General features: G+C 40.1%; 1 protein-coding gene across 1 annotated transcript; it reads left to right on the forward strand.

Annotated features, from left to right (window-relative positions):
* The first annotated feature begins 755 nt into the window (after positions 1–755).
* On the forward strand, positions 756–25,835 carry mbtps1 (membrane-bound transcription factor peptidase, site 1). Its single transcript, XM_004564602.5, has 23 exons — positions 756–967; positions 3,644–4,204; positions 6,404–6,667; positions 9,972–10,187; positions 10,353–10,463; positions 10,873–10,982; positions 11,078–11,194; positions 12,362–12,429; positions 12,854–12,956; positions 13,897–14,048; positions 15,860–16,021; positions 17,231–17,375; positions 17,543–17,731; positions 17,971–18,143; positions 18,228–18,343; positions 18,510–18,666; positions 20,052–20,176; positions 20,301–20,378; positions 20,506–20,646; positions 20,728–20,859; positions 22,126–22,252; positions 22,715–22,845; positions 24,912–25,835. Exons 2-23 carry the CDS (start codon positions 3,976–3,978, stop codon positions 25,115–25,117), a joined length of 3,252 nt encoding a protein of 1,083 aa, XP_004564659.2. The 5' UTR covers positions 756–967; positions 3,644–3,975; the 3' UTR covers positions 25,118–25,835.
* Positions 25,836–26,456: the final 621 nt, after the last annotated feature.

The following is a 26,456-nucleotide window of genomic DNA, read 5'->3' on the forward strand; positions in this document are numbered from 1 at the left end:
GCACGTGGGATTCCCAGGTACTTGTAGCCATCCTCAATGTCTGCAATGATGCCTCTGGTAGCACGATCCCCTCAGTTCAGACAGTCTTCCCCTCTTTGTTACCATCCACCTACTTCTCCAGTCTGAATGACATTCATTCCCGGATATTCTGGTGGTGTGAATCAGTGAATTGATACCTCATTCATTCCTGGCATACAGCTTGATGTCATCCGTGTAGAGGAGGTGGCTGGTGATTGCTTCATTCTGTAGTCGGTAGCCAGTCTTGTCAATGGGGATAGAGCATCTCCTTAGTAGATCCAGCAATTGATATATACAATTAAAAACAATGAAAACAGTACATTTTAAATGTCTAAATATTTTCAAGAGTGCTCACAAAGCATCAACATAACCAACTAAATAAAATCCTAACTTAAGAATAAATACAGCAGTTTATTCACAGAAAGGTGAGGGAAATAAGCGTATTAGAGCATGTACTGATACAGCACCATGCTGCTACATTATCTGCCCTATTTACTTTTGTTTTTCGATGGTGAACAACTCCCACTGCTGGCAAAAACGCAGCATGGCCGGGAAGAATGGACTAAAGCGAGGCCCTTTGGGTTGCCAGGTTTGATATTAAAAAGTGCCGCATATCATGATACAGGATGCAGGAAAGAATGCACTTTCGATGGCAGTATAATTATTTGAGTTCCATATCGACGCAAAATATGTGGCAGTACAGCGTTTTAGCCATCTTAAATGTATAAAAGGGCTAAATGTGACCGGAGGTTAAGCAGGATAAGAATAACAGTCTGGCATCCCGTGAAAGCCAGACGTCAGTGGTCTGCGGCTGTAGTGAGTTTGCAGCTAGCTTTTGTTCGAGGGGACGTAAAATTAACAAGCGAGTAGACGTCGAGACATCAACACAAGGACATCAAACGACACGGACCACCAGATAAATGTGAAGCCTGGGATTTAACTGTGTTGTGTGAGTATATTTATCAGACAAGCTACCAGCTGGCGCTGCATAATAACACCAAGCTAGCTAGCTAGCGATTTACATGTGATAGACCGCTTGGTCTGAAAAAATCTATTAGCATGTTTTCTTGTTTACAGAAAACAGTTTCAGATAGCGGAATGTTTACCCGTTCCTTTACGTTAAATTACTGCCCGTAAAATGATTGTCCTTCTTGGAGATATTCCGCCTACAGTATATGTCTGCTGATGCTTGCTGTATTTATTATGATACAGTCGTTTGATACAGCTTTACTTTGTTTATGGCCTAGTTAACAAAATTGCTTGTGTTTTAAGTTTTATTAATGTAGGATTACAGTAGTGTATTAATGTAAATGTAGTGTCGCGATAGAAAAAATAGAGTAAAATGCTATTTAACGTAAGGTCGAGAAATTATAGCTTAATCCCGCAGACACTGCAGCTATTGTGTACTGTCTACTGTATACTCTGGATTTTAGAGCGTGTGTGTTTGTAGTGTGCTTTGTAGCGTGTTTGGTTAGTTCATGGATCTCTACATATTGCAAAATGAATCTTTACCTCAACGTTGGGATCTCAAGGTATTTACATTCCTATCCAAACAACTGCTGCAGGTAACCTCCAAAACTCCCACAACTGTTTTCAGTATCTTGCCTGGTTTACACTAAATATCACTAACTTATAACACTGCTGTGTATTTCTTATCTTTACACTAATTGGGGTGGGGGTGCGCTCTACCTACTAATCTGTGCCTGGAGGCTCGATGCCATTTTTTGTGGCTTGATGTCATGTTGACACAAGTGGTCCCAGCTTGGCTTTTACAGCCCAGCCCTAACCAGTGGTGGGACTATTTTTACAGCGCTGCATCTAAACCAGTAGTCGTTTAGGGTAGGTTCAACGTTTATGTTGTCTCCTACATGTAGAGTTCCTGCCCTGAGCCGGAACTAGTGACTGGCCCTCCTCCTGTGAGAGTAGACCAGCCGCAGACTTTTATTTACACCCCCAACACATGTGTACAACCATATCAGAAGTACTTGTATGGTTTTGTGTAACTGCACACAGATGATGAAAGTAAAGATAACAGTGGGATGTGTTTATCTCTTTTACAATATAAATTATAGGAAACTAAATCTGGGTTGACTGTAATTATAATTTTGCATCCTCCTGGGATCACATAGGAATGTCTAGGTTAAAAAGAACCATATTTATTGTATGCTTGACCTAGTATAACAATTCACTCCCTGCACTCCGATCATTGACCAACTTCATAGATATTATGAGCAAGATGGTACTTAAAGTGAACTTTAAAAAAGTTGCAGGCTTCTTGTACAAGTTTGCATGTTGTCACACAGTGAACAAATTCCCATATATCTTTAATGTCACTATAATCACAGCTTTATTTGTTGTTTTAAAATCATTCCTGAGCATTTTCTGAGTTTTTTAGGGAAACATTTTCCTATTTGGGGTGGCAGCTGCTGCTGAGGAGCAGTGGATGTGTTTAGGTGGATTATTTGTCAAAATAACATTCATATGAATTCTAATTACAGCAGTGCATTGACAGTCTATGAGCTGTGTTCATTCACCAGTGAGCAGATGGTTTAAGTTATGCTTAAGTGATTTGATACTTAAAGGTAAGGATAATTGGGTATCGCCACCACAAGTGCACCATGAATGTGAATATAATTCACACTTGTTTACACTACACACTCGTGCAAATCTACTTTTGTCAACTTTCTTTTTTTTAGAAAGTCCAACCAACTTGTGGTATGCAAGCTGACAGCTTCATAAATTTTTTAGAAATGTGGAGGTTTGGAGGTTTTAACATGTCTTTCTCTTGGGATAGGAGTATTTAATATTAATTACAGTCCGACAATAGAACCATCCCTGACAGGCTCACCACATATTGTTCTCTGCATAGCTGCACATTTGCCTCAAACTCTTCACGAGTGGCTAAATAATGAACAGGCGTTTATGCCCCCATTGTAGTTACATAGAACACCTCCCTTCCTTCCCCTTTGCACACAGCAGGTTAAACACTCCTTTCTCTGAGCACTGCATGATGTGTTCGTTTTATTAAACGCTGGTATGGTAGAAGTAGAAAAATAAATGATTAAAAAAACACAGGACTTGCAGGATTTGCATTGAATATTTACATTTATACACAGAAAAAGATCAAGAGCAACTGAATAGATTCAGCACATGTAGCTATTGTCATATCTGCATTGCATATTTGTTGGCAGACATTGCTGCACTGCTTTAAACTTTTTTTCTGTTTAAAGGCTGTGTTTCCATGTATAACTAACACATCACCACATGTAAATTAAGATGAGATAATCAGGTGACAATCTTAAATTTTAAGGTTTCTAGTGTTGTTGTTAGTATGTTGACAGTGTTCATGTGCACAGTTTTAAGTCTTGGATTTCTGCCATCAAATGCAGATTGTTAAACAGCCACAGCTGTGAAAGTAATAGGCATATGATTACATATGTCTGCAGGGCCACAAAATCAATTCACTATTAATCTCAGCAGCTGGTATTATTACTGCTGGTCTAATGGGAAGTTTTCAAGTTGTTCTGAGTACCTTCTAGTTGTTTTGTGTTGTAATTTTATTTAAATGTGACAATCTTTTGTCTGACCTACTGCTTTTGTTTTTTTCCCTCCTTGTCTTACACAGAAAAACAAGAGATTGTAGAAGAAATCCAGCAGCACTTTCCGTTTCACTGCTCCAGCTCTCCTCCCAAACATCCACAGCTCTGGATAATTGTCCACTTCTCCCAGTTATCAACATGGCATCTTTGTTCCTACTCGGACAGTGCTGCTGAACCGCCACCCTGGACCGCCACCATGGAGAGAAAACGCAGAAAGAAATTAATCTAGCTGCTCAGGTCACTTGCATTATGGACTCATTTGTGGAACTGTGGACCTGAAATGCTCTGTTCCAACACCTGCTGACTCTTAACCAGCCGGTTGGCTGTTCCCACAGTTACAAAGAGCTCAGTCAAACTAATGGTTAACACTACTTCACAACTCAAAATGCTCCTCCTTTCCGCATGGGTCTCCATGCTTTTGGGGCTGATTGCAGGCTTCCTGCCTGTGGTGGGGATGGATGGGGAGGGAGGAGCCGAATCTACTTCAGACCACACCCCCAAAATAGATGCCCTCTCCTCACAGTCTGTCACAAACTGTTCCCAGTTAACCCTCAAACTGGAGTTTTCCACCAAAGTGGTGGAACATGGTAAGAAATTATTCTTGATGATGTGGTTTCAATGTAATTTTATCAGATGGGGAATACAGTGTTTAAAACAAGTATGGTAGGTTTATCCAAAGCCTATTAAAATGACATCTCTAAGTCACTCCATTGCACTCAGTGACATGTTTCTTCATTATTTTCATACATTTTGCTTTAAGGGATGTGAAAAAAAAATTGCTATTATTAGTCTCTGCAGCTGTTCCTAGAAATAAGATAAGTGAATGTGCAGTGTTTTTCATAATGAAGACGCATGTCAACATGTCAGTGAAATGATGTGGCTCAGTCATGGATGCGAAGAACTCTGTTTTAAGATGTGCTTGTTAGCTGGATGAAGTCTTTGATACATGTGGAAAATCACAGAACTGTCTCTTACACAGTAGAGTCAAGTGGAATAGTTTGTACTCATTAGTGAAAGGGGCTTTTTACCCTTCTTGTTGAGTATTAGAGAGAAGATTTATATCTCCTGAAGTCTTCGTAGCACAAGACTAGGGCTGTGAGATATGACCAAAATCTCATCCGGATAACGATATGTGTCACAAAATGGTGCATTTTCTGTAATTCAGTGAACTTCGGGCAACTCGACTTGTGTGAAGTGTTTTAAGCTGGGCGTCCGTGTACCTGGAGACGAGTGTTGAACGATGCATGAAACAATATATTTTTAGATATAAGCTGTAACGGCCGCCATTTTCTTTGCGAGTATTTATTGCATGGTGTGCTGCGGGGAAAAGCCTGTTCTAACGTTTGAGTCTAAGGTTTATTTTGAGCAGCTGACGGCTCTCCTTCAGGAGTCACATCATATCTTCTTTCATCTGTAAACGCTCTTCATACACTTTCACCTGGCTCTTGCGTAGGTGGTAGAAGAGGTTTGTTGTGTTTAAGTCCGTGGTTGCGGCATAATTTGCATAGTATAGTTTTCTGGTCCATGTCAGACTTTTCATAACCAAACCATATCCATGCTACAGAGGTAGCCCCTCGTTTAGGTCCTCGATTTGATTTGACTGGTCCTTTTGTTTGGAGCTACTTGGTTCTGCCTCATCTTCACTGGCCATGCTGGTATTCTCTGTGCTTGCATGGTGGCCATCCAGACACTGTATTTTGCATGGACAAACGATAGCTAAATGAAACGATAGATGTTTTGATTTTGTCATATTGCACAGCCCTACACAAGACTTCAGAAGACGTTATTCATTTGGCAAAGAAGGAGCAAAGCACAGCTGTGACTCCTGTAAAACAAAGATCTGCTGTCTTTAACATGCTGTATTTGTCCCATTTAATCAAACTACTTATGACAAATTTATTGGTGTGCTGTAGATTTACTGTTGGGTTGATTTCTTTACTTTTGGTGAAGCCAAGCTAGCTACCCACTTCTGATAGTGTGGCTTCATATTTGGGATTGCAAGTGATATTATCTGTTTTTTTTTGGGGAAAGTAATGAAGTGTAAAGTAATCTTCTATACGGACAGAGCTTTCATGCTTACTTTTAATTACTCACTTGAGTCCATCGGGAAGCTGGCTAGAGAAAACACTACAACTTTATTTTGCAGCCATTGCTAAGATTTAAATCTAACCGTTTCAATTCAATTTCTTATTCAATAGTGGACCATCCCTTGTTTTTTGTAATAAGACTAATAATAGAGTAGAGAAAACACAACAAGGAAGTTATCGCACGCGTTTTTCACAATAATTTCAAAAGTCAGTTTGTGGCATGTATGAGCATGAATTGCATCCATTCATGTCCTTCATTCCTTTGTTGCAACCTCATCCATTCAATTTTCTTAAAGCACAAATGGATCAGTAACTGTGTAGTTACATAATCCAGATATTGTATTTTGTGCCACTTGATATCCTTTGTCCTTCTAAAATTGTGGTCCACATAAACATTGAAATTTAAAACCATTTTTTGTCAGACCACTTAGAAAGCAGAGAGTGCTTTTAATGTATTTCTTAATCAACTGTTCATTTCTGACCAAATTATTCATATTAACTAACAAGATACATGTTTGCTTTGCCACTAATGTCTTAATGTAGTGTTTGGTCACAGTGGAAAGGTTGTATTTGTATTGGTTTTCACACCGCTCCATGGATAGGTGGTCTAAAAAGATGTCTCTCTCCTGAATGTACGCTTCCTAGTTGTGGATCTCGTATTCTATCTGTTCTTTACAGTATTGTCTTCTCTCTCTACAGAGTACATAGTAGCATTTACAGGGTATTTCTCAGCCAAAGCTCGCAGCCTGTACATCAGCAGAGCCTTGCAAGGTGCTGGGGATGGCGCACTGGAGTGGCACATTGTTCCAAGAGAAAACCCAGCTTCGGACTTCCCGAGCGACTTTGAACTGCTCCACATCCGGCAAGCTTCCCCCAGGAGCCTGCTGACCTTGGAGGACCACCCTTACATCAAGAGGGTGACGCCGCAGCGAAAAGTATTCCGCACGCTCAAATACATTCCCTGTAAGTCTGCCAATATGGTGTTATTGTGTGGGGAAAAGGGATCAGTGTTTCTAAGGTTGGCACGTCTGTACTGATACAGAAAGCTGTTTAGCTGCTGAATTTCATAGAATGTCTTTGTTTGTTCAGTCATGGGATGCTTTTCTACCTCCACTGTTTTAGTGGTGCTAAACAGGATTTGATATCTTTATTTGAAGTGCAGGCCAATTTCAGGGTGTAGAAACTGGACTCTTTCTGTGTGTGTGTTGTGTGTGTATGTGTGTTGTGTGTGTGTGTGTGTGTGTGTGTGTGTGTGTGCATGAGGTGTTGGGGGATGGGAGGAAGAACAGAGAAAGTCTGTTTGTTCACCATTTGAGGCAGTAGGTGAGTCAGTGTGGTGGGGCTTGCCTGCACGCCCTGAGCCTGGCACTGGATGAAAGACTTGAGTGTGCCCCCAGGCTGCATAAACAGATGCTTCAGTATGGAGTGACCTTGTAGTGCAACTTCTTATTATTGAAAATGGTCAACTAGTGGCGATTACAGTTTTAGATATCAAGGAAACTAGAGCAGATATGACCAAAAATATTTATCACGATATACATTTGAAAATTTTCGATAACGATAGAACTGACGATATAATTGACACTAGACAAATTACTTTACCACAACTTAATTAGTGCAAAAAACACGATCAATGTATTTTCACTTGAACAAGCAGCTGTTTTTTATGTGCATTAAAGTTAAATAAAAATTTAACAGTGCAAAAGCAAATTCCTCGCTGACAGTTTGACCAAAAGGCATTTCCAGTGGAAATTGGCCGACATATCCTCAGCATAACCATGTATAATATCCACAAAACTTAAAAAGAGGTTATACACACACAATACGGTAATATTGTGAAGTGTGCTGTGCTTCAACATGAGGCTCCTGCCACAATACGGTAATATTATGTTGAAGTGCAGTACATATCACTTCGCGAGGCTCCTGCCTACAATAGCCGTAATGCTCCGACAATCCATCAAGCGGTGCGGGTTCATAGCTCAGCAAAGTCGTACTAAAACATTTGACAGGTTTTCGAGCGCCGTGTACATAAAATCGTTTTGAGGTCAGTAAACACAACCAGAATTCATACATAAGGCACACGGGATTATAAGGGGCACTGTCGACTTTCAGAAAAATCAAAGGCTGATTTTAAGTGTGCCGTATTTTCCAAAAAACACGGTAATAACGACGGCCCGCTAGCATGCGCTACCAAAAATAGTGCTTTGTTGTGTATCTGACGGACAAAAGCTAAACCAGTTCCACACTGAAGTTGCAGCATTTTTACAAAACAATTCTGGTTCATCCGTTTCATTCAACGATCCGCTTTCGCCCTTCTCATTCTCCGTCGCCGCCATGCTTTTTCCGCCATGTGCGTATGAAAACAAAGGCACTGCACATGCGTGTTTTACCCATATTCTATCGCAATATTTCATTTTCTTATCGTTGCCCAACATTATACCGGTATTACCGTGAACGGTATGATATGGCCCAGCCCTACTAGAAACCCGAATTCAGTTATCTTTAGCATCTTTTTCAGTCATCTGTGAAGCACAAACATGTTTGAAAGATGAAAGGTACTTTCAGCTGCAAATAAAGTTTGATAAACTAAAAAGGCATGCAGCTGTTTGAGGAATATGTTAATCAAAATTAAAACTGAGTCATCTGGGAAGCAGTAAAGCGTCGTTATCACATGTTAAAACTGATCAGGAGCTTGATGGGACAGGCACAAAATTAACTAAATACAATCAATAACTGTATGCCATATGCAAGCATAAAATTCAAGACTTAAATGAGACAATTATTGGAAAGTATTTGCCTCAAATCAAAAAGAAAAACCAAAAAAAGTCTTGCAGTTGCTGGTGCATGTGAAGTTAACTGGTGATTCTAAATTGAATGAGACAAAGTGCTTAAAATGTATAGAATACAGCCTCTGTGGTTAAATGTGGCTTTTAACTGAATGGGCTGTAGGAATGGATAAATCCTAATCTATTTTCATAATATCGATACAGTTTGATGACGTGAAACATAAAACATTTCTCGGTGTAATCGTGCTAAAGTTTGCAGCTCCTCTCTCACTGTCTCTCCATATGTACTCCCTCGCTCTCACAGTGCTCCTGCACAATGGACTAAGGCAAAGTCATTGTTAACTTAAAAAAAAATAAAAATTGATTGTGTCAAAAACACTGGACAAAGTTAAAGGCTGTTCGGATGTGGGTTGGTGGAAAGAGATCACTTCCTTGAAAGGAGATGAGAATTGTTGGACTACACTGTGTGATTTTTTTTGCATTGTAATGTTAGTCTGTATTAAAAGCACCCGTTAAACCAGAAAAATGACACAGTAACACAAAAGGCCTGAGGGGTATACTTTAGTCTTCGACACAGCCAGGCTTTCCTTGCCTAAGCTGGTTCAACAAAACCTAAAACCCCAGTTGGAGTTGATGGGTATCGTTGGGTATGATTATCAACTTTCTGCAGAAAACCGCCTTGATCTTGATGCTGCTGTTAATTTCTAAGATTTCTAAACTAACTATAAACTGGAAACATAGCCTTACTTATTACTGTGATTTAGCTAAACCACCTTCAGGACACAGAAAAACTGACTATCAGATCAGCATAGCTCACAAAGCCATTTATTTTGCTTCATGGTGCACCCCTCAGATCACCACTGGTTGTTTTTAGGTGAGGCTACCCAGTAAAACGGTAATAATTTTAAACATTTATTTCAGAAAAGTGGTTTTGTGTAGTTTAATGAAAATTTAGCAGCTCCTGACTGAGAGAACAACTCTTTAAAAAGGAAAAAAAATACCCTGGTCTTATTAAATAAAAGTGCACATTTCTCTAACTCACAGTTTGAATCCGTGAAACCTACTGAAATAATTCATTAAAAAGAAAAGATAAGAAAAAAAAGAAATCAACTCTGTACTCTTCTACTTCACAGGGATAAAAAGCCCTGCAGGGCACTGCTCATGCATCGTGATGACCCACTGATAATTGGTTTTGTCCATGTGATTCACATTGCGAAAAGATTGGCTTAAATTAGGCTGCTGTGATCAGCCTCTCAGCTAATAGATGTAAGAAGAAAGGGGGATTGAAGCCAGATGTAAAGAAATTACTTCCAATGAAGCATCAGAACATGATAAGCCTGACTGTGCTGTCTGCAGTGGGGGGGCTGAAGGCGATGGCAGTGACGGGGTGTTTTAATGAAGGGAGGCCTCAATTCTTGTCCTAATGTGGCTTTACAGCAGAGTGAATGATAGTTTGTCTCAATTGTGTTCTGTCCCAACAGCACCTGAACCTGCTGCACCCTGCAATGCCACCCGTGGGACCCAAAAATGGCAGTCGTGGCAATCATCCCGCCCTTTCAGACGAACCAGCCTCTCACTCGGCTCGGGTTTCTGGCATGCTACCGGACGGCACTCCAGCAGACGTCTGCTGCGGGCCATTCCCCGCCACGTCGCCCAGATCCTGCAGGCAGATGTACTCTGGCAGATGGGACACACCGGTAAGAAAGGGCCCACTGACTGAGTCTCTGCTTTTACGCGCATCTGCTACAAAATATCATAAAATGAAGGATCTTTTAACTATTGCTTTTAAACTTTATTTCAGAAATCATATAGGTCAACAAAGCAATTAAATAAAATTGTTTAAATCTCTTTTATGTGTGCAGGTTCTGGTGTTAAGGTGGCAGTGTTTGATACAGGCCTGAGTGAGAAGCATCCACATTTTAAGAATGTTAAAGAAAGGACCAACTGGACTAATGAGAAGACACTGGATGATGGTGAGGATCAATAAATATTATGGTGAATTTCACATAACAGCGAAGCAAAGGTGGTTGTAAAAGTGTAATTTCCAGGGGGGAAAAAAACAACCTTTTAGGCCTTTTTAATGGTGCGAAGTCAACAAATGTTGTACATAATTTTTAACAAGTCATAAGTGCCTGGAGGTGTTTAAAGAATGCTGCCAAGTTGCCAGACTTGCTTCTAGAGTGGCTTTAGGAGAGCTTGGTCATTAATAATGGTAATGATTCATCCATCTGTGCTATTGGTTAATAGTAATGTCACTGCATTTACAATAACTAATGGACTGCATTTTATTTTTTCAAATAATGTAATATTAAAAGTCACAAACTTTCTGTCTGTGGAAGAGACAAAGAAAGATTATTATAAACTGCTTATCCTGTTTTTCAGGTCTGGGCCATGGTACATTCGTAGCAGGAGTGATAGCTAGTATGAGGGAGTGTCAGGGTTTTGCTCCCGACTCAGAGCTGCACATTTTCAGAGTTTTTACCAACAACCAGGTACATACAATATACAATGCACTGCTGGTGTTGGAGTGCGTTGCTGTAAAATTCATTTATACTATAAAATGTATTTGTCCCTCCCCACGTACTAGGTTTCGTACACCTCGTGGTTCCTTGATGCTTTTAACTACGCCATCCTAAAGAAGATCGATGTTCTGAACCTCAGCATCGGAGGACCTGACTTCATGGACCACCCCTTTGTTGATAAGGTGATGCACACTTCGGGATTTAACTTAGAAACATAGTTGCTTAATTAAATAAGAATGCAAAGCACAGGAAAGTTGTCTCTAAAATAACCAGGTTGATCGAAAATGCGACCACATGGTTTAAAATTTGTCTAAATATAAAAATAGTCCCCAGTCTTTCTTCCTTTATGTTACACATAAAGTTTGTTTGACAATGCTCTAATAAGCCAATGAGCAATAGCCAGGTCAATTGTAAGCTCAAACGGGTCAAACCAGGCACATAAACGCATGCATGACAACATTGGGACTGCTCTTTCAAGTTTTCAGTGCTCACTGATAATTACAAAAACAATATGTCAACCTTCACAATAAGTGCTGAATAGACTAACATCTGTTTTGTTGTTACAAGATCAAACGCTCTTTCTTGATTAAAGGGCAAGATGTGAATTATGTACTGAATATAATGGGAAACAGCTCTGTCTCTGAAACCTTTTAAACAATCAGTCATCCTCTGCTGTGCATTCATGTTAACTAATTAAAGCTCCTTTTAGACATGCACCCCTGAACTTGTCAGCTTCATGTCTGAGTATGAACCCTGGTCACTGCTCTCTAAAAGTTGTTTTAGTAATCTGGGTACCTCAGACTTGATAACAGATCACTTGCAACATGCCAAAAGTCTGAGTTTATGATGGCAGATTAACTTGCACGATTATGTGTTGTCCTGCATTTTGAGTTGCTTTGAAAAAGATGATTGTTTTTGAGAAGGTGCTAAACTCTTTCCCCATATTTCAGTAGCAACACTTGTCCAAAAAATTGCTCCTCAATTTCACATGTTTTACACTTAAATATCTTGACCTGATGGTAGGAACAGTCTGTGACAAGTCACAATAACAAGTTACTTACTATGCACATGGCACAACACGGTAATTTAATTAGTCATTCGTAAGAATTTGCCCCGATGAGGAGATATGAATGATCAGTATGTAGCTTTTCTTCACAGGTTAGCTGCCACACACAATAAGAGTTTATAAGCTACAGTTTAGTAATGCACATAAATATGTTCCCATAAACATGTGTAGGATGAGGCTTCCCAAATTATCAAAGCAGCTATCAAAATACAATCTGACCTTATGCGTTATGTGCTGTTAAACCTCACACACTCCATTTTTCTCTTTGCATGTTTGACTGCAGGTTTGGGAGCTGACTGCCAACAGAGTGATCATGGTTTCTGCCATTGGCAACGATGGACCTTTGTATGGGTATGCTAATATTGCTATAACGGCAGCACGCATGCTTACAGGGTTCATCGTGTGCATTAGCAGGGATGAGCAGAAGAGTCTTAGTTTAGTTTCACTTCTACTCCAGTGTTGTGGTTAAAAGTGCACATGGTTCCACTGAAATCCAGCATTTTCCACATCATAGCACCATTAGTGTAAATAGATACTTGCCTCACATTGGAGTATAGTCACTATAAAAGACTTTTTCTGTTCCTGTTCGTCTGTGTTTAATTGCAAGAAAATGCTTACTTACCCTAACAAGTTTTTATTACCTTATTTAACATTTCTTTTGTCACTACATAAAAATCACTAAACAAGCAAAGCAAGTCCTAATATTACATTTTGGAAACTGTCAGTTAAAAATTTTTTATTTTATTTTACACTAAATTAAACTGATCTTTCTCAGCACCCTGAATAACCCAGCAGACCAGATGGATGTGATCGGGGTTGGGGGGATTGACTTTGAGGACAACATTGCCAGGTTTTCTTCAAGAGGCATGACCACCTGGGTGAGTTGCTGCAAGAAAATACACCTAGAATACACACTCTGACACACACCGTCATCTTGGCAGACATCTACTTCTGAGATCTGCCCTCTGCTTTTTGAGCTGGCCAACCATGTGGTAACCTTCTGATCCCTCATCCACATCCCATCATCCACTTACTGTAGAGTGTCTCTCTCTCTCTCACACACACTCTCTTTTTTTTTATCAGCCATAGGCAAAAGCAGACATCTGCTTTAGGATCTGATTAAGACTTCATTCACCGATTCAGTGATGTTCTGTGCCCCTTCTATCAGCGCCAGCCGAGCATAACGAGGCTCTCACTCCCACATGAATCAAAAACACCCAAAATGACAGGCTTTTCCCCCCTACTTTCGGTCTCTGCTTCAGTGTTTGTTTTTTGCTGTTGTTTGACTTTCATAATAGTAATTGCATGTAAAATCTAAGCTGACGCTCATATTTTAAACAGTAGTTGAGCTTTGAGAGACTGGCTTTAAATTGCCTTGCTGACTTCAACGAGTAGGCGTAATGACATAAACTGAAACATAAGTTTAAGCTCATGAAAAACAGCCCTTTCAAATTTAGAATTATAGCTTTAGGCCTCGCTCTCTAGCAAACAGGTGGTGTGTGAGTGAGATGTATACAGTAAGTGAGCAGAGAAGAGCACTTCATAGCTCTCTAAAGGCACAGTGGAAACTAGCTATGCTTAGGTTGCTGTCCTCAAAACTGTGTTGATACAGCATGAGCAGATTGTCTCAATATGTGTACTTTTTTTGTACTCTCTGATACTGGCCTCTATTGTTAAGTGGAAAGATCAAAATATTTGAATTGGCTGACCATTGAGAATATTTTCTTCTGTGTCTTCCCCCAGTTACTCAGGCTTGCAGCAGTTTTGAGCTGCTTTTCATCCAACCATGTTCTGCATCTGTTTCCCATTTGTGTTCAGGAGCTGCCCGGGGGTTATGGCAGAGTGAAGCCTGATATCGTCACCTACGGTTCTGGTGTTAGGGGCTCAGGGATGAAGGAGGGATGCCGCTCTCTGTCTGGCACCAGTGTGGCTTCTCCTGTGGTGGCTGGTGCTGTCACACTCCTGGCCAGGTGAGTTTGATAAACTCATTATGCTATACTGTATGAACCTGAGGTATTTTACTGGCTTTCTTAATCTGACTTTCTTAGTTCTATTAGCCTTAATAACAGCCCCTAAGTTAAAGACATACATGTTAAAGATAACAGAGAAATCTTGCCCAAAACAACTTGTATTGGGATGAAGAGTGCTAAAAAAAAAAACCCAAACTTTTACGATAAAATGATTCAGATTAAAGTTTTTTATAGTCTGGTTATTCCAGATGGCTACTCTTATTTTGCTAACTGCATTAGGGATCTATATCAGGCACAGTGTGCCAGCTGAACTAACCACCTGCATATCCGTCTGTGCACACAGTCAGAGTCTGCACAGTTAACATGATATGTAGAGACATAATAGGCAGCATGCAGCACAGCAGGTTAAATTAAAACAAAATTGTCCGATAATATAAGCTTCACCTTCAATCTCAAAAGGTTGATTCTGTTCATCTGGTTTTAGTGTAATAGAATCAACCTTTTGGTATTTACTTTCCTGGATGATTGAGCATGCATCAAGACATTCACCTTCAATCTTGTAACTCTTTGAAGATCACTGTAAAGTACCTTTGGCTTGGTTTTTGAAAGCATTTCGAGCTCTTGTGGTTAATGCTAGTTGCTACCATGCTGTTTTTTGTGGGGGGTTTTGAGTAAAAATTTAAGATTATGTGTATGAGACTGAAGTGCTGAATTATCAGCTAAGCTGGCAAGCTTTGTCACATTACATTCATAAACTGTATGGGAGTAATGCACAGATATGGTTACCTGTTAATTTGCGCTAGATAGGAGGCTAATAAATACTAGAATTAGACTCACCAACACAGAAGCACTTCTGAGATGGGCCGTCCCATATATTATATCAATTAAAATAGCACAAACATGGTGGCAAGGGTCACTTTGGAGGCCTAGCAGACAGGTCACTGTCAGTCATATTAGCCAATTTAACCCTCACTTGTAACTAAATGGATGATATTTAAAAACTTCCCCTTTTTTGTACTGAAGGTTTAAATGAGATTCTTATCAGCGTAGGATGACACCAGAAGTTACTAGTAGTGTAAGACTAAAGTTTGATGAGGTTTAATTACCTCCAGTGTCATAATGCCATATGAGCAGACAGAGGTATGTGTAATGAAAGTCTTTTGCAACAGCAAAAGTCAGCGTGCACAGAGCAGGTACAGATGCAGAGTATTCTCATCAAGAACAGATCAAGCTGGCTAGTTAATGAGGAGGCCATTCGGTTCTTTATAGTATGGGGGGAAAAAAAACAAAAAAAAAATGGAGTAATGTTCTCAGGTAATCGAGTCATGAAAGCATGCCTTCTGGTGCCAGGACAGTCATTAGATGCTGTGATTACTCTTACATGATGTGTGGAGCTCTCTGAGGCTCGTCTGTTGTAGCTGAAGTGATGATACTGAGAAGCAAATGTGCCATTAGAGATGGTTGACATCAGAGGTTACAGGGACATAATACTGAAGTGAAATCTGGTTTAATAACCATGGTTTTGTAATCTTACATGAGCCAGCAGTGAAATGTGTCCCCGTTTCACTGTGTCCTCGTGTTGTTGAGCTGTAACTGAACCCATTTGTGAGCTCATATTGCTGAAATCAAACATCATCCTCCCCTTGTTGACAGCAGTCCTCCCTCCCTTTCTCCCAGACAAGACAGACGCACTGCTACACACACACCAACCCATCCCTCATCTCTCCTCCAGCAGTGTCCTGAATTTGAAGCTTAGGAATGTGACACCAGCAGATTCACAGAAACACAGCCTGTCCTCTTCTGTCCTGCAGCACTGTCCTCAACCGGGAGTTGGTGAACCCAGCCTCCATGAAGCAGGCTTTGATTGCCTCAGCTCGTAGACTGCCTGGGGTCAACATGTTTGAACAAGGCCACGGGAAACTAGACCTGATCAGAGCCTACCAGATCCTCAACAGCTACAGACCTCAGGCCAGGTAAATGTAAAAATGAGCACCGACGAAGAGGAGTTAATGGATTCACAGCCCGTTCACACACAGCAACAAGGAGTCTGTTCAGCTTCATTTTAGTGTACATAAATATTTTCCCACGCTTGTAGGCGTATGAAAAACAATTACATAACACTAAAGGAGGCCAACCCAGTGTTGTCACAGCCTTCACTCTTGGGAGGAAAAGGACTGGCTCACACTGGCAGAATTTTAGTCGCTTTTTGAAGAACTGCATGACTGACATTCAGTCTACAGAGTATCAAATACTGGCAGTTGGCTTGCAGTGAGGCTCCTGAAAGTTTGGAGCTTGCTCCGTCCTGAAGGACAGAGGTAGACTTAGTCTGCTATTTCAGTTTTCATAGTCAAAGGTGGGTCAATATTTGGCTGAGTCTTCCTTTATTGATATTGATATTGATATTCCTTTATTAGTCCCACAAGGGGGACTGTCTCAAATCTGTCTCAAACTCCACTTCTGCAGACCGAAGTTGAACCCTTACATTGATCCGTTATTAAATATCAGACTGCGTCAGGTCCATTCCACTAATATGATCATTTGGGCTGTCGCCATCTGGATTTTGAAATAGTCGAATTTCATTCAACAAAACTGGAGCAGAGATTTCTTGGATAGGCTGTACCACATAAAAAAACATATTAGTTGACTGTTGATGTGTTTTTAAAAAATGTTCTATATTAAATGTATATTGAACGGGTTTTTTTGGTTGGTTGGTTGTTTTTTTTTTTTTTTTGTACCACTAATTTCATTGTTGAAGTTGTTCATTTTAACTTTAGAGTCTGTGGGGATTTATTCTCTTTTATAACTGAAGCATCTTTATTTATTTATTTTTTTTGCATTGGCTTAATTTTTGAGCAGCAGAATTTCCAGCATGCCTCAAATTGATCTGAGATGCTTTATATATTATTTAGCTTTTACATTTAATAAGGGCTGACATCACCTCAATTTTCTCTGCACCATGATTGGATCCCAATATCCAAATTAGTCTGCTGGAGTCGAGCTAACATGGCATGACCCCAGTCAAACTTTCTGTTTTTCTGTAGAAAAGTACTGGGGGACAGTGACATTAAACATACAGTCTTTGGGAATGTGCTTTTTTTTAAAATTTATTATTTTATAATATTTTGTTTTAGTAACTAGTTCTTGTATACCCTTGTTTAGAATTTGTGCTTTTCTCCTCCCAGTCTTTCTCCCAGCTACATCGACTTAACAGAGTGCCCATACATGTGGCCTTATTGCTCTCAGCCCATCTACTATGGAGGAATGCCCACCATTGTCAATGTGACTATTCTCAACGGCATGGGTGTCACCGGCAGAGTTGTGGACAAAGTAAGCAAAGAATCCCCACACAGGCTTGCATTTCCTGTAAATAAATGGCGCTGAAGTGCTTTAGCATAATAAGTGAAGGAAAGTTGTATCACAACTCACCAGGATTTGACATCACGATGATCTAATGGTTTTCTAAGCCGACTTAAAAGTTTCTCCCTTCTGTTTAGCCCATCTGGCAGCCTTACCTTCCTCAGAACGGCGACAACATCGATGTGGCCATCTCATATTCACCGGTATTGTGGCCGTGGGCCGGATACTTGGCTGTGTCCATCTCTGTGGCCAAGAAAGCAGCGTCATGGGAAGGGATTGCACAAGGTCATGTGATGGTCACAGTGGCATCACCTGCAGAGAACGACGTGAGTCACTGTGCTGTCTTCTAAGTAGCTTTAGAGCAGCGGTTGCCAACCTCTTTGTCTGTTTTCTTAAACTAATATGAGCTCTGGTATCTTTTACCAGATGTGTTACTTCAAGTGTATATTTAGTAATTACATAGAAGTTATTTACATGATCTCAGATTATTAATTTTTTTTAATAACTAATCACTGCTCTACAGACATTACTCATCGGCCTTCCTGATCTTTTTCACTCTTTGCAGTCGGAGGTTGGAGGGGAATTGACCTCCACAGTCAAACTGCCCATCAAGGTAAAGATCGTGCCGACGCCTCCACGCAGTAAGAGGGTGCTTTGGGATCAGTACCACAACCTGCGCTACCCTCCTGGCTACTTTCCTCGCGACAACCTCCGCATGAAAAACGACCCATTAGACTGGTTCGTGTGTTCAAATAAAGTCTTTTCACTGAATCTTTTTAGTTTTCCTTTTCTGTGCTTTTGATTAGTATTCTGTGTTTTCAGGAATGGGGACCACATCCACACTAACTTCAGGGACATGTACCAGCACCTCAGAAGTATGGGGTACTTTGTTGAGGTGCTGGGAGCTCCCATCACGTGCTTTGATGCCAGTCAGTATGGTACGAACACGGAGACTAAAAATCGCACAACAAAATGAGAATGTTTCTACTCCCAAACAATGGAGCTCCAGGCAGTCGTTAGAGGCTTTTCTCCCCGAGTGTTCATTGTTTATGGTTTAGAAAAAGATGACAAACTAAAGGATTATTTGCTCATGTGTCCCTTCAGGCACACTCTTGATGGTAGACAGCGAGGAGGAGTATTTTCCTGAGGAGATCACCAAGCTGAGGAGAGACATCGACAACGGTCTGTCGCTCATTATCTTCAGCGACTGGTACAACACTTCTGTCATGAGGAAGGTCAAGTTCTACGACGAAAACACCAGGTATTAAACTCAGTGGTATGACAGTGATGATTGAGATAAGAGAATATATACGGGCTTCTTTTTTGTAAATAAATTTATGCGCGGCTTTTACTTTTGTTGCTCAGCTGTGAATTTAACAGAATCCCTGACACGTGAATTTTGTTGGATTTTCTGGCAGTGAACACAATTTTGCACATGACAAAAATGATTGTTAGTCATTGCTGGTAGTTTAAATTTCATTCTTTTGATGTAGTGTTTTGTTTTATGTCTTGTTCTGTGCAAAAACACAAATGTGGGAGCTTTTGAATGCTGGTAAATGAGATACAGTTAATGTGCTTCACCAGGATGGTGCCAGTTCACAGCAGCGAGGAAAAATCATCAGTTGTAGAAAGTGGTAGATTCCTCTGTAAACATCAAATGTTTTAATACATTTGACATAAACTGCTGTCAACTTTTTGAAAACAATTAATGGAAAAACATTTGTAAGGGGATGCAGTGCATCAGTCTAGAGCAGCTCTACACCCTTAATAATTGCAGAAAAGGCTGATAATTGGCGCAGAGTGGTTTGGATTAATTTTGCTTAATAGACTTGTGCGGAAAAAATATTTTGCATCAGTCAGTTACACTCTGACTGATTTCTCTCATTTGAGAATCTCTATGCATGTTTTTTCTATTTCTGTTCCACCTGCACACTTCACTGATTAAACAGCTGCTTCATGTCATATAATGACTGCATGGGAAATTCTGTTGGGTACTGTACTGTATCACAGTTTCTTTTAATCTGCATCTATGCATCCTCAGTCTGTACATCATACGACTTCTTGAGTCGTCATGCAGAGATTACAATTACTCACCAGTGATTTCTACTCCCGTTATATCCTACCCAAGCTGTCACTCAGTATCCGCAGGATTAAACGTCTTTAACTCCGTTAAATATAGGCTTTGCGGCTTCCAAATATTATGTTGAGTAATTCAGTTTTAATTGAATGGCATTGGTTCATGTGAGAGCTTCATTCACAGCTGCCTTTTCTGGGCAAAACAACCCAGAAGACTGTACAGGGAACCTAAAAAGCAATTCTTGTTTTTATGAAATAATCTGCCAATGTAAAGTTTTCTCTGTATTGATATTTAAAGTATTTTTTTTTAGCATTACTATTATTTTATGAAAGATATTTGCAACTTGGAGAAGATTTTAGTTAAACTGGTTTTTGATTAATTGTTCTCAAAGTTGTTTTTTTTTCATGTGGCTTCTTATTTTCTTAGATCAGTCCTCTGCTTGTTAAGTTGAAAATATAGTTTGTTTAACCTTCTCATAACCATGTGGGATTTTTTTTTTTTTTTTTTTTAATTTTTTTTCTTGCCTTAATTTAATGATTGTGGTGTGATTTTCTTTATGCAACCTCTAGGCAGTGGTGGATGCCGGACACAGGGGGCGCTAACATACCAGCTCTGAACGACTTGATCTCAGTGTGGGGGATGGCTTTCAGTGACGGCCTGTACGAGGGGGACTTCACCTTAGCTGATCATGACAGTAAGACATAAAAGCATACTTTTAATTTTCACACATGTATTTGTTTAAATTACATTTTATTTCATATATTTGTTACATTTTTTATTGAAGATAAAGCTTATTTTGTCTTTTTTCTTTCACTCAGTGTACTACGCCTCTGGCTGCAGTATTGCTCGTTTCCCAGAAGATGGAATAGTGATTGCCAAGAACCTAAAGGACCAAGGTGCCAGCACCCCTTTAAGAGTGTTTAACCTGGTTTAATGTTGGCCAACAGCCATGCTAGCTGACAGGCCACTTTTTAATCTGTGTGTCTTTAGTTCAGATGTAACACTCTGTGTGTGTTTTCACAGGTCTGGAAGTGTTGAAGCAAGAGACCGCAGTGGTGGAGGGTGTTCCCATCCTCGGACTGTACCAAACGCCTTCTGATGGGGGAGGTCGTATCGCTCTGTACGGAGATTCAAACTGTATAGATGACAGTCACAGGCAGAAAGGTAGCTCCTCTGTGTGTTTTTGCACAGGTACAGAGAGAAAAATTTACTTACTTGCTAATTATTTAAATGTATATTTCACAGACTGCTTCTGGCTGCTAGATGCTCTGCTTCAGTATACTTCCTACAGTATGACCCCGCCAAGCCTCAGCCATTCACACAGCAGAGTGGCACCTCCCACAGGTGCCGAGCACCCACTGCCACAGAGACTGGAAGGTGAGGAGGGACAAGGCCTGCATACTATACTGAGATGGTTTCTACTCTGTTAAATTTTTCTCGTCTTGAGCATTAGGCATATGTGTTGTAGATTCTGGGTTTACCTCTACATTGTCTTGACAGATAGCTACGTCACATACGTAGAAGAACCATACAGTTTATTTTAATTACGTGACTTACGCCATTTAAAATCACTTAATTTAGATTTCTAGTGCTTTAATACTATACTGCATGTTAAATAATCACATAACACCAGAAAACCCTCACCCTTAAACATCTCAGACATGATTTATACTTCTGCTTCAGATCTTGGTCGTAACTTACGCCAGCGGTCCCCAAATCTTTTTGCGCCACGGACCGTTTTAGAAAATATTTTCACGGACTGGCCATTAAGGTGTCACGGATAAATGCAACAAAATAAAATGATACGACCAGGACAAAAACTGTGGTATTTTGTAAAAATAATAATAAACGCGAATTCACTGTGTAATTGTGAAACTTTATTAGCAGCGTTCTCCTGAAATGCGCCAACAACATTGAGAGTAACATCCTCCTCTCTGCCCGTTAATGCTCTCTGGTCGCTATGGTAACACGTGTCTTATTTTTAAAGAAATATTTACAACTACAACACAGGAAAAGACCAGAGAAACTGAGTTAACGATAACCCCCCCACCCCTCCGCGAAAACCATAATTTTCACACCCGAGCCTCAACTCTCACAGCCTGGTACCAAACGACTCACAGACTGGTCCATGGCCCGGGGGTTGGGGACCGCTGACTTATGCCATGACCCAATTGTAACCCTACACCCTAAAATTTGTGCAACCCAACGTGCACTTCCCGATAAATGCATACAACAACAACTTGAATGGTGTGGAAGGATGCCGTATAGGGATGAAAGAACAGGATGCAGATTTCATGTGCATGTCTAAATCAAGCTTCAGTCGTGCTTTTCGAAGCCTCTTATTATAGAGTCACGCCTGCTTTATGCTATGATTCACCACTGGCTGAAATTTACAAACATGAAAACTCCTTGGATGTAAAATCAGTGATAGACAGATTAAAAGCTGATCTTGTTTGGAGTTGTTTGATTTGCTATATCAACAGTCTTACAATAGGACTCGTTGGGACATTTTCAAAGTTCAAGGTTTTTTGCTCCAGCTCTACAAGTGACCTCAAGGCTCTCGCACTACATCTGTAATATGAGTAGATGTTTTACTTGACGTTTTTGGTACTCTGCTTTTTCTCTTTCTGCAACTGCCTTTAGGGAACCATCTCTACCGGTACTCCAAGGTTTTAGAGGCCCATCTCGGAGATCCGAAGCCCCGCCCACTACCGGCCTGTCCCCATCTGTCATGGGCAAAGCCTCAGCCAGTCAACGAGACAGCCCCCAGGTAGGTTCCTCAAGCAACTAAATTCTCTGGTCAATGAAACTGCATGTCCCAGTGCTCACTTGTCACTCAGACTTTATTTTCTTTGTATTTTATTTCATTTTATTTTGACAGCTGCATTAGCTCATGCTGAATTCTTTCTTGTCATGTTTTTCAGATAGTCTAGAGAATATCACAGTCTAGTTTTCCTTCTGAGCATGTTGCTGTCAACATTTTCATCATTTTTCCTCCTCACATCACTGTATACAGAAAGAGCCCAGCAGGGGGTGGGGGGCCAGATTTAACTGTCACAGTGATGCTTTGAAGCAGCTCATTTGAACAGTCAAACGTGGATTTGCTCTCTTTCCTGTCACCAAATAGAACAAATATGAACTTAAGAATGAGGAAGGCAAGCAAAACACAGACATGCGTTTGGATTCAGTTTCTCAAACTCCTTTGTTTTTGTTTTTTTTTTTGTGCTCCCAGTAATCTATGGAAGCACCAGAAGCTTCTCTCTGTGGACCTGGACAAAGTGGCTCTGCCTAACGTGAGGGCATACCGTCCCCAGGTCAGGCCTCTGTCACCTGGAGAGAGCGGGGCCTGGGACATCCCTGGAGGTAAGACATAAGCAAAATTTTTAAAATGCAGCTTTTATCTTGAAAAGAACATTAATGAAACTCATAAGGATACATTTATTTATTTCTTTTAAATTCATGAGACTTGTCCTAAAACACAGACAAAACACTTTCAGTTTTAAAAGTACAACTCTTACGACTAGTCACCCTATACATGGTCACACTGACTGTCCTCAGTTTAAAAAAAAGAAAAGGAAAAAAAGTACAATTTCCAAAGTCGGAGCTATTTGAACTGAACATCTCTTTGATGTTCAGCAGACCTAGCGTCACCTTTAGCACTAAGATACCTGTGAAAAGCATCAGTTAGGACAAAACTTGATTTAGTGCATCGTGATTTGCATTTAGACTGGTGTGTCTGCATTGCTCTGACACAACTGCTGAAAGTTGCCTGATCCTGTTGGACTCCAGGCTAATAAATAATGAACAGTGGCTTCTATTATTAGGAAACAGGAAAGAAAGAAGACTTCAGACACGAGTCTAGTAAAATGTGATGAGAGCTTTGAAAAATGAGGAAACATTAGAATCTACATTGGCAGAAGGAAGGCTTTTCTTTTAGCATCGTGGGCAGTGCTACAGCCCTTTTCTTGTTGTTTCACAAAGGTTTTATACTGTGTCTGGCATGTAACTAGCACACATCACAGATTGTTGCAATGTAAAGATGAATTTCTCAGAAGATCCACTTCAGGGTACTAAATATTAAGCTTGACTCAAAAGGCGAAACAAAGCAAGTGTCCAAAGACCAGCAAATAAAGTTGGAGAATAACGTCTTTCTTCCAGCAGCTGGTAATGATTTTCATTAATTCATTGAGACAAGCGATGTGACGTAATCACGGGTGTTCACACAGAAGAAATCTATCCTGAATGTTGAGACTAGAGAATGAGAAATTTCAGTGAAGTTTAGATGTTGGTAAGAATGACAGATGAAGTAACTGTTAATGATGCAAACTTCTCTCAACTGACGTGAGCAAATGACATGGATACCAGTGGAAATAAAATAAAATAAAAAAAAATACTGTTGACTGACATATGACAGGGGTTAAATACATTACAGGGTTGCTTGCAGTGTCCAATAGTAACTTACAATGTGGATATGAAATGGTTTGGTTGGTGGAGGAAAAAGCAAAATAAATTACTGCCCTATTAGATCATCTACAGCAGAAAAACAGTACCTGAAAGTCATGTCCATAAGAAATTGATTATCTTGCCCTTTGGTGGATCCATCTGCTGCTTGCCGACGCCTCGTCAGAAATGGTCTCAATGGAAGGGTAGTTGTCAAAAAAACATTTTAGGGATGGGGAAACAAGGAGAAAAGGCTGACATATACCCAATTGCACAAGAATTGTGCTGAAAATCAACAACAGATAATAATAGTATGCAAGTAGGAAGTCAGGAAAGACTACAGCCTTCTGTAAAACACGGTGGAGAGACTGTCATATTTCGGGGCTGCTTTTCAGCCAGTGTTATTGGGGAGCTTAAAAATAAGTACTGAAAAAGTACCGTCAATTTGATCCCCTTTGCAATCATTACTTAGCATGACAGTGGTCCCAAACACACTGCCAAATCAGTAAAAAAAAAAACATACCTAAATAGAAAAGACACAATGGAGCACAATCAGTCATGGGTCAGCCTCCCCAGGGCCCGTGAGATCATCTTCACAGAACGCTGAGGCAACGAACATCTGAAAAAGAGCTTTAAATGTCCCTTAAGAAGCCTGGAGAACAATTCCTGAAGTCTACTTACAGAAATGGGAAAGGTTGTTTAAGAGAGTTCAGGATATGTTGAAGGATGAAGGTAGCTTGCTGGAATTGTACAAACTCTGTATTTCAGTACTAGTTTTATATTTGCATTTTTCAGTAGTTCTGTACCTATTTCCTTTTTTCAGTACTGTATACTAATGTGGTACTAAGATTTCTAATGTTTAAAATACTTTTAGTCAAAGAGCTTCCACAGACAACAATCATTCATCACTTCAACATCACCTAACATTTTATTTAAACAATAATGAGTGAGAATAAAGGTGGTGACCTCTGCCCTCTTATTCCTTTTAGGAATAATGCCTGGCCGCTACAACCAAGAAGTGGGCCAGACCATCCCCGTGTTTGCCTTCCTGGGAGCGATGGTCGTCCTCTCCTTTTTTGTGGTCCAGCTGACAAAGTCCAAGAGCAAACCCAAGCGCAGGAAACCCCGCATCAAACGGCCCACGTACCTCCAGCAGCAGCAGCAGCAGACGAGTGGGAAGAACCCCACAGTTTAGCTGCATTGTTGAACTGCAGCTGGGTTTACCTGTAAAACTGAGATGCTATTAAAAGGAAAACTTGTGTTGATGGAGCTTTGGAATTACATGGAGTCTTAATGAACTGCTGAGGCAGACATATGCCTGTCTTTAGACTGAAGCCTGGCGGACGTGAACCTGCTCCAGGAACTTTTTGGAAGCAGAAAAATTTTTTGTGCCTCCTGTCTGTTCGAAGCTGCTGGGGGTGTTTTTATGTATTTGTGGACCATTGAACAGTGTTACACATGATATAAAACACACATGGTCCTAACAATGCCTGCAGACATAGTGTCCACATTTCAGTTTCTCTTCTTTGACCCATTTCTTTATGAATGAAATGTGTTTGACTTTTTTATTTATTAAATTTGCCAAGCCCAAACACATTTACTAAAATACAAGACACACGTACAAATACAAAGCTGTTAGTGGAGATCCAAACAGAAACGCACACACAGACACATGAAGTGATGCTGATACTTTCAGCATGAGAGCCACAGGGTGATTAAGTTTTCTGTCAATGGTTTTATAAGTCCTGCCCATATCTGTTAAAAATAAGTCTTTTTATGTTTTGTTTTGGGTTTTATATGATGAATGAACTGTGGTTGGGCGTTCTGTTGATGACATCCTTCCTGATCTCATGGTCAGCACAGTAGCATTGACAGAATTGTATCTCATCAATTAAAAAGCATAATCAAAGTGACCCGATTCTTTCTTTTAACTTTAATAATTTTATTAGTTGCTGATTTTTTTTTTTTTCTTTTTCAATAATGCATATTTCATATATATATATTTATTTATTTATTTTATTTTATTTTTTAAGAGCAGTTTGATCTATGAAACTGCACAATGTCAGTCAATGGAAAAACATTTTTCATTCTTAGAATTACCCACAATACAGCTTGGCGGTTGACTGTTCAGTCACAGGTTGTGTTTATGCTAGTACTGGCCAATATAGCACCGAGCCAGCAGACGATCTAAAAGAGGCCTGGAATAAGAGGACGAGGATTACGAAGTGGATCTAAGAAACTGAGGACCCTGTGCAGTCGTGGGCTAGCAATTTCGATTAGTGTTGGCCCACCCTAAAGCCTACCCGAGGTTATGACTCACATGGGTAGCATCATGTCCAAAATAAACATCTGTTGTATATTTAAAAAAAAAAAAAAAAAAAAAAAAAAAAAAGGAACCTGTTTACCGAGGTTGTAAATTAGGCAACTAGAACAGTTGCTCCCTGCTGGCCATTATAAGGAATGCAGGTTTAAGACTCTTCTGCATTGCTTTCTTTTTTCAGAGCTGGAATTTGTCTCTAAGATATGATCTACAG

Source organism: Maylandia zebra, linkage group LG7 (genome assembly GCF_041146795.1).
Source record: "Maylandia zebra isolate NMK-2024a linkage group LG7, Mzebra_GT3a, whole genome shotgun sequence".
NCBI lineage: Eukaryota > Metazoa > Chordata > Actinopteri > Cichliformes > Cichlidae > Maylandia > Maylandia zebra.

Coding starts and splice junctions, on each gene's coding strand:
- mbtps1 (XM_004564602.5), top strand. CDS start 3,976: ATGGTTAACACTACTTCACAACTCAAAATGCTCCTCCTTTCCGCATGG. Junction 12,430..12,853: donor AACGATGGACCTTTGTATGG/GTATGCTAATAT, acceptor GATCTTTCTCAG/CACCCTGAATAACCCAGCAG. Junction 20,379..20,505: donor CAAGAACCTAAAGGACCAAG/GTGCCAGCACCC, acceptor GTGTTTTCACAG/GTCTGGAAGTGTTGAAGCAA.